The 13,927-nt window shown below is 37.5% G+C and overlaps 1 protein-coding gene across 1 annotated transcript in view; it reads right to left on the bottom strand.

Moving 5' to 3' along the window:
* Positions 1–3,475: 3,475 nt before the first annotated feature.
* Positions 3,476–13,927, bottom strand: part of LOC146477695 (uncharacterized) — an 83,920-nt gene continuing 73,468 nt past the window's right edge. Inside the window, exons 12-18 of the mRNA XM_085113123.1 lie at positions 9,632–9,934; positions 8,534–8,663; positions 7,952–8,151; positions 7,335–7,519; positions 6,938–7,027; positions 5,427–5,684; positions 3,476–3,691 (exon numbers count right to left, since the gene is read on the bottom strand). Of these exons, the coding sequence (XP_084969249.1) occupies positions 3,476–3,691; positions 5,427–5,684; positions 6,938–7,027; positions 7,335–7,519; positions 7,952–8,151; positions 8,534–8,663; positions 9,632–9,934 (1,382 nt within the window). The remainder of the gene's footprint in view (positions 3,692–5,426; positions 5,685–6,937; positions 7,028–7,334; positions 7,520–7,951; positions 8,152–8,533; positions 8,664–9,631; positions 9,935–13,927) is intronic.

Genomic DNA, 13,927 nt, shown 5'->3' with positions numbered 1-13,927 from the left:
TACCAAAAATAAAATACGCTCCACCCCTCCCCAGGCGATAAACAATTACCGTTCCTTTATTTTCTGCCTAAGATATTTTGCTATCTAATAGGCTTCTTAAGACATATATTGAGATTCAGCTTCACAATGAGCCTCAGATGATCAAAACAAAGGGAACTGAGTAAACAATTTCATTCTGAGTAAACACCTGAGTAGACACCTTTATTCTGAGTAAACACCTTCATTCATTTTTTTCTGTTGTTTGTTTCCTCCAGCCTCGCTTTCAACAGGAATTTTAACATTTTAAAACAAGTCCATTTACACCTATATTAGGCGTGGTCACACTAAAACATTTCCAGCAGTTTATTCATGTTATCTTTATTAGTGTACATACGAGATAAATTATAGCGTTGCGGAGTACATTACTGAGCTTTGCTCAATAGAAGTTTACACTTACCAAAAATTTAATCAACATAATTACGATAGATATATTGTAATTATTATCATTACGAACTCCATAACTTCAAGTTATCAGGACTTATAGTTATGACAAATTCTAGTAATTAGTGTTTAATCTTGTTTTGTCTGTTATTTGTTGTTGGATGTATAAGTTTTGCCTAGAAATTCTCGAGGTCTTTCTTCTTGTTTTTGATAACTTTTCAGAATTTTCTCCAACCTCTTAATTAAAAGCTAAATAATTATGTACGTTCATTTCAACAAGTGCTCATTTGGAAATAACCCATATGATTGCAAGCAGCGGAATACAATAGAATGCTGGAATTAAATACTAAAGCTCCAATGTTTAATGAACTCTAAATATTGTGTAAAAACCTTATACATTCTGTGTACTTTATTATCCTCGATATTTATTTATTCATTTATTTATTTTAATAATGACATTACGATATCAATATATTAACAGTTGTAAGTCGTAAGATACCCCCACTGCAGTCGAAATAATCAAAAAGTCAGTCCTTTAGGGACAAGTCATTGTAATTATGAAGGCCGTATGTTCTTCGAAAAAGAGGAAAAACCTGCAAACACACACACATATGCCGTATTTCCGTTTTCACATCACTCACTTTGAACATTACAATCATGTCGCCTTGTAACGCTTCTCATAATACTGCAGGCTCACGTAGTTTCCACTGGTGTAATTTCTTCCGCATACGGCCCGCATATTACAAGTTATTCCAAGCTACAGAGAAACTAAACGGATATAGTTTCAATGAAAAATTGATAGCTTTTTTCCTCTTTATTTCCAAGCAACTTTTTTAAACTCCTTTAGAATAATATGAACAAACTCACACGTTACAATCTCTTAAATTTCTTTAGCTGAAATTTTTAAGTCACAGAATATGTAATGGAACATAAAGTTACCGTGCTCTTGTTAGTAGATCTCCTAAAATCCTTTCCTGGCCTCATTTCGCATGATAAATGGCAGTGTTGTTTCCAAAACAAACCGAATAAATTTCTCTTGTTACCATAGATTTAGGGAAGATTTAACCCCCAAAGCAAACAGCTTAGCCGTAGAGTCAATGGCCTTGAAGTTATGAAGATCCTTTCCCCAGGCTCAGAGACGAAGAAAAAAGCTACATAGTGTTAACATAACATGCTAATGAACAACATTCATTGTTCGATCTTGTCCGCTTCATCAATTTCTGCTGTCTTTGACTCCTGCACCCGATAATAATCTTTAGATTCATCCATCTTGTCCAAATCAAAGTATTCCGCTTCCTGAAGCAACATCTGCTCCACTCTTCCAACCAGTTCCTCAAAACTCGGCCGTTCATCCGGGTATTTTTTCCAACAGTCTGTCATCAAGGTGTAGCTAGAAGGTGAACAAAAAGCTTGTTTTAAAGTGGTTTCTTTCCATCTTACCCAATAAACTCATAACGTATCTATAAAGTATAATTATTTAACTTCCTCTTAAGCTTCAACTCAGAACTCACTACTGAGAGTGCAGTCTTTCAAAAACTCTTTGTAGTTGGTAATTGTTTCTCCGATGGCTCAACTTCTGCACAAATTATCATTATCAGTGGCATTAAGTAACCTTATTCCAAAATGGTTTCCATTTTAATATTCTTTTCTTTGCATTCAAATTAGCCCTGCTAGTTGCTTCGCTCAAGGTGAAATATTCTTTTAGATTTTCCAGCTTAAGAACGAGGTAAGATGGGCTCGTTTGCATACGAACAAAAAAGTATATTAAAAACGGTAGACTTTTTATGAATGAGGTCTATACTACTTGCAAATTATACAATAGCGAAGATTCTGCGCATGCTGTGATTGACCATTGCTTGCGATCTCTTAAAGACAGACACATAAGTGATGTCCCTTTGTGGAGGGACTCGCACACGTTTTCATGATCCACAGTCCAATTACTAAGGAAAACGTTTCCCAAACTTACTCCGTGACAGACAACAACATAGATTATTTTGTAACTAAGCCAGATCCCTTCGGTGAGATACTTAGTGATCTCTTCCAGGTACAAAATGCTAGAATTTTGTTGTGAAGCCAATTTTGGGCCAGTGTGCTGAACTTGTGTCGCCGTGAGAAATTCAGCACCCGGATGGTGACGATTTATTACGAGTCACCGTGAAATAACTGCAAGTGTTAGCAAATGTCACTGTGATTGTATAAAAGAAATAAATGCAGTTCTCCCATTGGTCCTTTCAGTTATAGATTACAGAGGGCGTCAAAATGTGGTAAGGAGACCGCTGACACGCTCGCCGCGACGTTCTTCTTCTTGATGTCATCTGTGATCTTTTACCAAAGAAAAGAACCGCCACATGGAACGTTGGTTATAATAAAAGTCGTGACAAGCCACATAACAATCTCCAACTTACAAAGTTTCTGGGCACATATCAGGTTTTTCCATTCGGTAATCTGTCTTCAGAAGTCTCAAGAGCTCCGTGTGGTTCAACAGTGGGTGCGGCGAGCCACCTGCAAAGAATCGATGTATTTGTGATAGACCATCAGTGTAAGACCTTGCAATGAGTGCATTAAATCTTTGACAGATACTCTGAGTTTCTTCACGAGTAATCAGAAACTTCAATGCCAGAAGAAAAGCTTCCGAAGGTTATTTGAATAACTAAGCCTAAAACACGTTTCTTTTGAAGTTCTTTTTAACAAGTACCAAATCCTGTGCACGTATATATAAGGAAGAGGAGGACTTAGCTGCAAGCCTACAGATTTTGTGAAAGGCGAGCTACAGGTAACAAACACACATTTGCTAAATAGAAAAGTGATACAATTAATAATCAGACACAAATAAAATAATTCTTACCAAGTGTTCCAATTTCCCACATGACCACTCCGTAGGACCAACTGCAAGTAACAAGAAAAGAAACTTACTGCAAATTCACTGAACGCAGGAAACAGTGAGATTAATTAAACTATTTCTTTTTACAATGCATTTCAGTAATAAACACACTTAGCAATTATACTGAATTTTTCCTCTTCATTTAGCTGTTCGATGATAGTTCAAACGCAATGCTTACACATCGCTCTTGACAGTGAAAATCTCTTTAAAAATGGACTCAGGAGCCATCCACTTGATTGGCAGTTTCTTCTCTTTCTGTACTTCGTACACCTCACGGTACAGTTGGCGCATCAAACCAAAGTCGCCTATCTTGAGTCGTTTACCATGCCCCACTAGAATGTTCCTTGCTGCCAGGTCCCTATGGACAAAGCCCTTCTGAGAAAGGTAGCTCTGTCAATAAACAAAAAAAATAACGGTGTTACATTCACTTGTACAGAAGTGAAGGGGTCGGTGTGGAGGTTTCATACTGCCCTTTCCCAATTCCTTACTCTTTTGTCCTGGATTTCGTTAAGGACACTACATTGTTTTCTAGTTTTACACACTTGATGAAAACTTTGAAGAGAGTCTACTGTTTTGTTGTCATTTCGCAATACAGTGCAGGGATCGGCAATAGAAATGCTATTGTTTCGACCACATCACTTTCCTACAGGTTTCAGCAAAATGTCATGCTACATTTATATGCTAACGCTGAAGGTGCGCGTGCGCGGACCCCCATCGGTAAGAGATTTTGGTAAACCCACGAGTGCGAGAAATTTTGGTTTGGTTATGACGTCACTTCCGTCCGACCGACCGCCCGACCGAACGTACGTACGCTTCTTTATATAATCCAGTGTGAAATGAGACACTCAAACCCTGTGCTGCAACCCGGGTTTTTTTCGGCGGGAAATGGGATGGCCAACTTCTTTCAGAAAAAAAAAACCCCTAGAATTTTGAAGAAATCGTTGAATATTTCGACAAACGACAATGTCGAGAAAGCAGGCGACTAATAAGGAAATTTAAAACCCGAGAGCAACTGAGAGGGCAAACAAACAGGCGAAATCTCAGTTGAAAACAAACGTGTGGTGAGTAAGCAACTCGTAAGTCGCTTAGAAATTAAATGCAATTTGCAGACAATTGTCGGTAATTTTCCATATTTAACATATTTCAAACTACACACAAATACTTAAGTCGTTGCCATACGACAAATATTCGCGGATAAATTAATTTTGAACATTCACAGAGCTATTCAAAGTTATGAATTGTTTTGAACATTTTGTGTTGGACTTAATGTGTATCATAAATTCATTCTCAGCGCACATTTGTAAACACGCAGTAAACGCTTAAATATTTCGGACCACAACCAAACATTATTTTTCTTGTATTCTCCTTTTGTTAACATTTACTTAAAGACTAGATTTATTTCTGTAGGAGAAATATTCACAAAGTTATGAATTGTTTGAACATTTTGTGTTGGACTTGTGTAATTCATTCGCCATTCTTAGCGCATATTTGTAAACACGCTCTAATTTTAAGCGCTCACTGAAATTTTTCGGACCACAACCAAAAGATTAGTTTCCCTGTATTCTTCTTTTGTCAACTTTTACTTAGAGACTAGAATTATTTCTGTGGGAGAAATATCCCCAGAGTTATGTTTTTTTTTAACATTTTGCATTGACTTGTGTAAGCCATTCGCAACGCATATTTGTAGAAACGCTCTAATTTTAAGCGCCCACTGAAATATTTCGAACAACAACCAAACATTATTTTTACTATATTCTCCTTTTGTTAACGTTTACTGAGAGACTAGAATTATTTCTGTAGGAGAAATATTCACAAAGTTATGAATTGTTTGAACATTTTGTGTTGACTTGTGTAATCCATTCGCCATTCGCAGCGCATATTTGTAAACACGCTCTAATTAATTTTAAGCGCTCACTGAAATATTCGCGTAAACAGTTTACTTTATATGCACTTAAGATATCTGTAACTCCAGAAAGGATGAGGAATTTGTAAAGTTATTATGTGTTATTACGTTCATACAATAAGGAGACTTGAATGTATATAAATGCTATTAAAAAGGAATTGTTGAGCTCCGCTTTTAGACTGGGCTAAATATATATATTACCGGCCGCCATTATTTACGTACCATGCCTCGTGCTATCTGCCAGGCAAATTTCATCAGATCAGCAGGATCAAACGAGTCACAATTTTCATCACACACTTCGTCAGTCATCCCAGTAGAAGCCTCTCCGGACGGGCTTGCTGCCGAAAAGACGACCATCGGTATTTCTATTTTACATTCAACGTTTTCACCAGCATCGGGTTGGTCTTTATCTTGCAAAAAAGTGGAAGGCTGGGTGTTGTTATACAACGCCCCTGTTTTCTTTCCTTCTGCTTGGGCGTCCTATAAAATATCATTTACAAACTGAGACAAGAACGCTCGGAACTCACTTTTTGTGTAATGAAAGTGACTGATTTGAATAGATTTGTTGAAATATCAGGGTTTTCGTTTAACGGACAGAGACGGACAGAGAAATCGCGAAAAATCATGATTTGTCAGTAGTTCAAATTGTCATTTACTTTGACTGACAGCTTCTCCCTATCGTAATCAACTTCATAGGCTCGTCACTGAATCACGACACTTTGCGCCTCTTCGTCCAATAACTTCGTGTTTGCACGATGGTAGGAATGAAAGACATGACGCATATTTGCCATATGTGTCAATACAATTCGAGGGGGCGGATAATCTCCTACTGATCTAAACTATTTAGGTATGTGCAGCACTAAAGGGTATGGTTCTTGATAGAAACCATTTTGGTTTGAAAGCCTAAAAACAGGTACGGATCTTAGAGAAACGTAAATTGGAAAATAATGTATTTTCGTTTGAAATAAGTTCAGGGTTTTGAGAACCTACAAATACAATACCTTAATTTATCCCTATTTAACTTATTGTACTACAGTTTGGTCTTCTACTTATGTAACAACTTAAATCGCATTTTTCTTCTTCAAAAACGAGCTGTGTGAGCTATGACAAATTTTAATCACCTTGCTCCTTCTGCACCTTTATTTTCACAAGTGAATTTTTTTTAGATATTTTTAAAGTGAATTCCCTTTTTATTGCAAAATTTATGTTTTCCTATCACCAAAGTTTGCTGCCCTCGCCCTTTTTAAATTTATTTCCGACTAGTGGTCAAATTCATTATTAGGATACTAGAACCTCGGCTCATTTCGACCTCAAACCTGCCGAACTTATATCAAGCAATTTACTATACTCTTTAAAGGGCCAAAAATATGGAATGCTTTGCCATTATCAATTACGTCTTCCTCTAGTCTATCCTCCTTCAAAAGAAAGCTTGTTGATTCCTCAGTTAATTGTATGAAACGTCCGACTCTTTTATGTCTTTATAGTCTTACCACCGTACTAGTCTTACAGTCCTAACATATCTCCGAGGAGACCTCCCAGTATAAGCCCGGGGGTTTCTTGAGGTCTCCTCGCCACTTCTTACTTCTTCTTTTACTATTATCATTCACTGTAAACTTATGTGAGATCTTAGTCTATTATTCACTGTAACTTTCTATGAATGGATGTCGGGGTGAATAAATAAAGTAAAATAAATAAATAAATAACCTCAAACACTCAATCGTGCATACATGTACCTGATCAGCGGTTGTGTTTTGTGCCCTTGTTCCAGCATAAAACTCCTCATCTTTGCTACTACAAGCGGTTCTTAGAGTAGAACCGCGTATCTGAAAAGCAAGTAATCAAAACGTGTTAATTATGAGTTGCTAAGTCGAGTTATTAGTTATTAGTTACTAGTTATCGAGGGCTGTCATTGGTTTGTTCTGGTACTTAGTTTTTATTTCACCATTCATTTTTAGCAAAGCAAACCTTTACACATGTAAGTTAAGTATCACAGCCGTACTACAGCCTTATGACTCGCTTCATCTCTGCACTATCGGCTTTTCTAATTCGTACTCGTGAAGTTATGACCTATAATTTATGTCAAATGAGAAAACGTTTCACCTCCTGTTGGTAAGAAGAAAACAGAAATACCTGACTTCTCTTGCCCCTGAGCCAATGAAGCAAGTCTCCATGAGGAATGTACTCAATAATCAGGCGAAGTGGTTTAGTTGTGGTCCAACAGCCGAGAAAACTCAACACATTCTGATGTCTTCCCACGTCCTTCATCATCTCTATCTCGTCCATAAATTCCTTTTCCTGCTCTTCGTTTGCGTTTTCTTGAACACAGAAACAACAAATAGTTATTGATTTATTTCTTATTGAATTTTATCGGGAAATTAGTTTTTAAAGAAGCGGCCCAATTAAATTAGGCAGTGTAATTTTTATTGAAACAGCATCACTTCAATACATTACGTTACTTTGTCCGAGTTCACGTACGTAACCATAAACGAGATGAGCATCTATGCTTGCTGGCTGACCATTTGAGATACAAAACCCAGGTGCGGTATTACATACTTCTACACTTCCACATGAACAAAAAGAAGCCTGTTTGAAAAACAAGCTGTCATTTACTTCATGTCTTCGAAATGTGAGAACATTGTCTGAGGTGTAATTTCATGGCGCTGGGTGCTTTTGGAAACGTTTTTGTGAACAGTCTTTAATCCACCTGGTTCAACAGTCCCAAGCCAAAAACAATCAGTTCAACTTACCATGCAATTCTTTCACAGCAACAATCTCCTGCTTCTTGGACTTATTAACCTGGGCCTCCTCATTTTTAAAGTAGTCCAAGCCGTTCGACAGCTTCGCTTTGTGGACTTTCCCAAATGCTCCTTGACCCAATTCTTCAACAAATTCCATCCTAACTGGAGGGATTTCGCAGCCATCCAATACTTGTATGTCCTTCGCGGTCCTGAAAAAATAATGATTAAAATATACTATTAATTATCAAATTCTTCTAAAATTCTAAGAATAACATTTGTCAGGCTAGTAAGAGAAATAAAAATAAACAGATTTATGCGGGCTAGGGTTCTTAGATTTGTCCTACATTGTCTTGGAGACTATACTCAAAAGTACTAATTAAGCGAATCGAGAAAAACGCGAAAATTGTGTACGTCATAACAAGGATGAAATATAACGTTAAAACTTTCTGGATTACCTGCATCTTGCCATTTTACAAACAAAAAAAAAAAAAAACATGAAAGAAGAACCAGTCATTTGGTGAGCTTTATTTCCAACAAGTAAGTGGACTGCGAATAACGAGGAGAAACAATTAATATCGTAACAAATCCTACCTCTTTGTATGATGTTGTTTTCTTTTTTTATAATACTTAACACCAGTGACCAGGAGAAGAGCAACCAAAAATGATCCAGCAAGGGAAAAGACAAGCTTCAGAACACTCGCCAGGGATATAACTGTGGCATCTAAAAAAATAATCAAACTGTTTCGAATTCTATATTCCTTGTGTCATGTTATTTTGCTTCAAATGTTCTTCAAAAATTTTCAAACCAAATATTTAGACCCATTGAATAAGTATTCTTACAGTGCTTTCGTCTTTATAAACCTTAAAGGCTTGTTAAAAACGCCTTAAAAATCTTAAATTGGTTCAATTATCATTTGTTTCAAGATTTCCTTTGTTCTCACAAATGTTGGTCCTGATGCTAAAAATGGTTTAAACTGCTACCATACTATATTGTTTTCGCTTTTACAATTTGCTTACCATCCGCTCACCCTCAAATGTTGCTTAAGGATGGCGCCTACTAATAACGAAGTATTTTTGTGCGGTTTATGACTATGCGGGAAAAGCAGACCTTAGCAAGGGCTATTGAAATCCAAAAAGAAAATTGGGGGTAACCACGCGTTTTTTAGAGATAATTAAGCAACAATTATTCCTCCATAAGAGCTATGAAAATAAGGCTTAGAGGATAGATTTTACGTCAAAAGGTCCACAATAGGGAGATTTGACGTTATATAACGTGTTAATAACATCATGATTACCAAATGGTGGCCATATTGGAGTTCTGGATTTCACAAAACTTTAACAAAATGCCGAAATTGAACGAAAAGTAATCAAAACCAATAAAGGAACATTATTATGAGCTAAAAAAAGGAACGTTACAGTAAGTGATTTTCTATTTTCTGATAAACTACCTGTCAAAACGACGTCCAACTCAAATAAATTTCTGAATCTGCATAACATTTTTTAAAAAACGTTATTTCAGATTCAAAATCGCGGCGGGCAGAATTCACCCCTTCCCTGGTCTAGATAGGGTGTTGTTACCGATGCTACGTAATAAAAAGCTACGCGTACAATATTTCCCATGCAAGACTATCTGGAATGCTTTTAAAAGAAAGAAACCTAAAAGATTACAGCTTCAACAGAATTTCTTACCACCCTCCCTTGTTCTCACAACTTTAACATAACTCTTTGGTCCATCACCAACGGAAGTGAAGGCCAACACTTGAAGTTCGTATTCTGTGAACTTATCCAACCCTGTGACAGTTTTGGAAAGAACTGAAGCGCTGTCAATAAATAGAACGGTTGACGATTTATCGGAGCCTTTCCTTTTGAAGTACAATTTAAATCCCGTAATATCTCCATGTCTGGAGTCCACCGGTGGTAGCTGCCAAGACGCTAAGATACTAGTAGAAGTTATTGCAGTCACTGCAAATCCGCTGGGAGCTTTCGAGGGAACTAGAATTAAAAAAACAAACAAACAACAAAAATATAACAATCTTTTTTATCTACCCGTGAAATCAATTCATTAAAACAATGTAATTGTTGCCTGACTCAGTCAGGCGATCAATCTATGCTTCAATCAGCCTTCAGTAATCAGTTGATCAGTCTTTCACAGAGGCGGTCATTTATTAAGTTCAGTCAGTCAGTTGATCTATCAGTAACAATTAAATCACTGGTCAAATCCAACACGGCCAGGATTGTAAATACTTTTCAGGCTTCATCTTTATATTATCACAAGTCGTAGGGCGGTTTTTATCCAGGTATGTAATATCACCCTTAAAACTAAAAAACTCCAGAGGTAAACTTTCACCTGTACAAGATGGGTTAGAATATTTGAAGACAATAGGGCGTAAGCAAGTGACGTCATGCATAATAATGAGGCTCATGAAAACGAGGTATCCGCCATGTTGGTGTTCCACAATCCACACCTTGCGATAAGATGTCTAAGAAGATCGTGGATGAAACCGCTGCGGGATTTCCTCTTTCAGATTATGCAAGGAGCTTGGAAGTGCATGTACGAAAGCGCTACTATGAGGAAATTGAGCCGGTAGGAATTGATCCTTTTTTGTTAAGTGAAAAGGAATTCGATTCAGAATCTTTATCGTCAGTGGAGTCAATCGATGTGGTGTCATTTTAAGTTCTGGAAACGAGCCACTACACCCAGGACCAATTTAAAGCCTTCAAAGGTCTGCACACTTATAATCATATGGTATCTGGATTTATCAAATCTGTGCAAAGACGAGTTATAGCTGACAACTAGTTTGTGGTTATTGGTAAGGTTCGTCACTCGCATAAAAATGAATGAACCGTGCGTTCCTTTGTGGATAACTACAAAGAAAACGGGGACAATCTTGAGTGCGCGCTGTCGACGATGCATGGCTGGATTGGGTGAGTGTTGCTCAAACATTGCAAGCGTCCTCTTTTTTTAAGAGACCTTTAACAGAATCCGTGAAAAGCTATCCTGCACGGAAATGAAATGCGCTTGGATATTACCACGTTATACGAAAGATGCTTCGTTTGCAGAGGTAAAGGATATCAACTTTAAATCGGCCAAAAACCTTAAGCAAGAGTTAGATCCTACTTTGGAGAATCTTAACCAATCGTGTGCCTCCGAACCATTGCAGTTTACAGTGAAAGCAGACAAAAAGACTCCAACAACCCTTCGCCAGATACTTCAGAACTCAATGAATTTTTTGCTAGACTTGATCTTTGTAAAAATAAACCAGTTGTCCTTAGCATAATTTATTTCTATTCATAATCATTTGTGCCTAAAAGCAGTCACATACGACCAATTACAGACTTGTGTGATAAGGCATACGTAGACATGGAAAACCGCAAACTGTTAGAAGCATGCTCAATTATCAAACTGGAACTTTCCAAGGAGGACTTAAAGCTAATTGAGGAGGATACTAGAAGCCAGGCTGCAGGCTCACAGTTTTTTCATCACCGAGCTGGGAGGATCGGAGCTTCTGTTAGTAAGCAAGCTAGTCATAAAGATCCAGCTCAGCCATCAACATCTTTGATCAAGACAATTTGCTATCCAAGTATTTTTAAATTTTCAACAACTGCTACTGAGTGTGGGTGTAAGCATGAAAGTCTGGCTCTTAAGGCTAACGAGAATATCATGAAACAGAATCATGTCAATTTCAAAATTGAAAAATGCGGGATGTTTGTAAGTGCTGAATACCCTTGGGTTCATGCAACATCTGATTTTCTTTGTGCGTGCGATTGCTGTGGTCAAAGGTGTGTGGGAATCAAATGTCCTTACTGACTCAAGGATGCTGACTTCATCAGCTACACAGAAAATCAAAGCTCATGTTTGTTTCTAAATGGTGATAAATACATGCTCAGGAAATCACCAGTACTACTACCAGGTGCAGCAACAACGTTTTACTGCTGGCCGAGCTTACGATGATTTTGTTGTCTGTCGTCCCAGTAACAATCAGGTTGAACTTGTTGTTGAAAGAGTGTATCCTAACAATGAGAATTGGAAAAGTGTGCTTCCTAGGCTAACCCATTGTTGGAGGTATTGTATACTACCTGAAATTCTTGGGAGATGGTACACTCCGAAAAAAGAGAAATGAACATGAAACCCGTTGACCCTAAGGGGACATGTTTTTGTCACAGAGGTTCACTTGCATTATCCGTTGTATCTTGCAGCAATCAGTTATGCCCAGTTTCAGAGTTCCATCCATCTTGCTTAAAGATCACTAGTATTCCAAACAACTGGCTCTGCCCACTTTGCCATAAATCATGCACTTTTCCTAAGAAGAATTGTAAGCCTGTGCAACAAGACATTTTGCAGAGAGCATTAAAACTAGACACAGTTTGCACTTGGGAACAAAAAGCACTGAGAACTGACACAATTCATGAATGCCACAGTGACATATGTCAAAATGGAAAATTTTTTTACTTACAGTGTCTTCACTACAAACGCATGCCAAACAACGCAAGAACAACATGAAAATGTCCTGCTTGCAAATCATCTGTTAGGCAAATTGTATAGCCTTCAAATGCTTCAATTCAAGATAATGATCAGGGGGAGGTAATTTGCACTGGCACAGGTTTTGGTGATACTGAGAGGTTAGTTAGATTATGCAACTTGGCTAATCGCCATTATCAGTAGATTCTTTCACCAACTGGCTGGCTGGACTGTGACATAATACACCATGCACAAACTCTCGTGAGGGCCATTGACTTAACTATGGAGGGACTGCAAAGACCCACTCTTGGCCCCTTTAGAAATTTTGGATAAGTGTCAGGTCATTTCATTCAAATCTTACACACAGGAAATCAGCATTTGGTATGTGTGAGCACAGTACGTAGTGATGATGGGCTTGTTGAATTGTATGACAGTTTGTATCATAACGTAATCGAAAATGAAGTTGTAGAGCAGGTAAAAAAAACTTGGCTGGCACTGGAAACTTCTCTGGCATACGTGTCGTTGCTGTCCAACAACAAGGCAATAGAAGTGACTGTGGGGTTTATTCCATAGCATTTACGACATGTCTCATTCATGGCATACTCCCACAAACTATCCAGTTTGATGATTTAGTGATGAGACAACATTTGTTTGACTGTCTCAGAAACAATAAGCCTAAACTGTTCCCAATGTTATAAGTATCTGAGCTACAAAATTTATTTTCAGTTTTACAAAATTGTTAAGCAAGCATTTGAATCTTTGGAACTTATAAATGCTAAGATAAGTAAGTGTGGTTGTCAATTTAGACAAAAATATTAGAAATTAGCCTGATAGTACGTTTTTACTCTTATTTTAAAGCTGTTTTACTGTAATGTAAAGCACAATAGCTGAAGAATGTAGATAATGCCCTAAGTGTCTCTTGCTGTATTCTTCTTTTGTTTTGCAAGAAAATACAATGCTATTTAGAAACAATTTTCCCCTCACAAGGTCAATACATTGTCAAGCAGACTGGTGAGGAGAATAAAGAAATTTATCACCTGTGTCTTGTGTCTAGATATATCAAATTCCCATAACTGGCATAAAAAGTAATATAAAAACATAAAAAGCTAGTATGTAATGTCCACTAATTTTACCATTTAACTAGGTCACCGACTCAATGTTACGTTTTATTTCTACAACCTATTATGAATGGTACAATTGGGGGACTTATGTTTGTCAAAGCAGAGCAGACCCTTATCATTCTGTCTACCATTGGGCATCCGGAATCAGACTGGTACATAAGGTAATCCACAGGTAAAACACTCTGCAAAATTGAATACTTCTGTCTCAAAAGTCCTGTGACATGTTCAACGTGTATCATTACATTTGCAATTCCACGGGTTTTTTCAATGTCGGTGGGATCGAGCTGAGTTTTACCTCTGGAGAATGCTGGGACCGCTAGATTTTGCTTAATAAAGACAAGACTTTCTTGAATCGTGAAACCTCGATCAGCCAACACTAAGTCACCAGGCTTCAGTTTTTTCAGT

This window comes from Pavona decussata, unplaced genomic scaffold (genome assembly GCF_977016875.1).
Source record: "Pavona decussata unplaced genomic scaffold, jaPavDecu1.1 SCAFFOLD_69, whole genome shotgun sequence".
Taxonomy (NCBI): Eukaryota; Metazoa; Cnidaria; class Anthozoa; order Scleractinia; family Agariciidae; genus Pavona; species Pavona decussata.
Note: the sequence above shows the minus strand (reverse complement) of the source record. Positions and strands in the feature narration are given on the sequence as shown.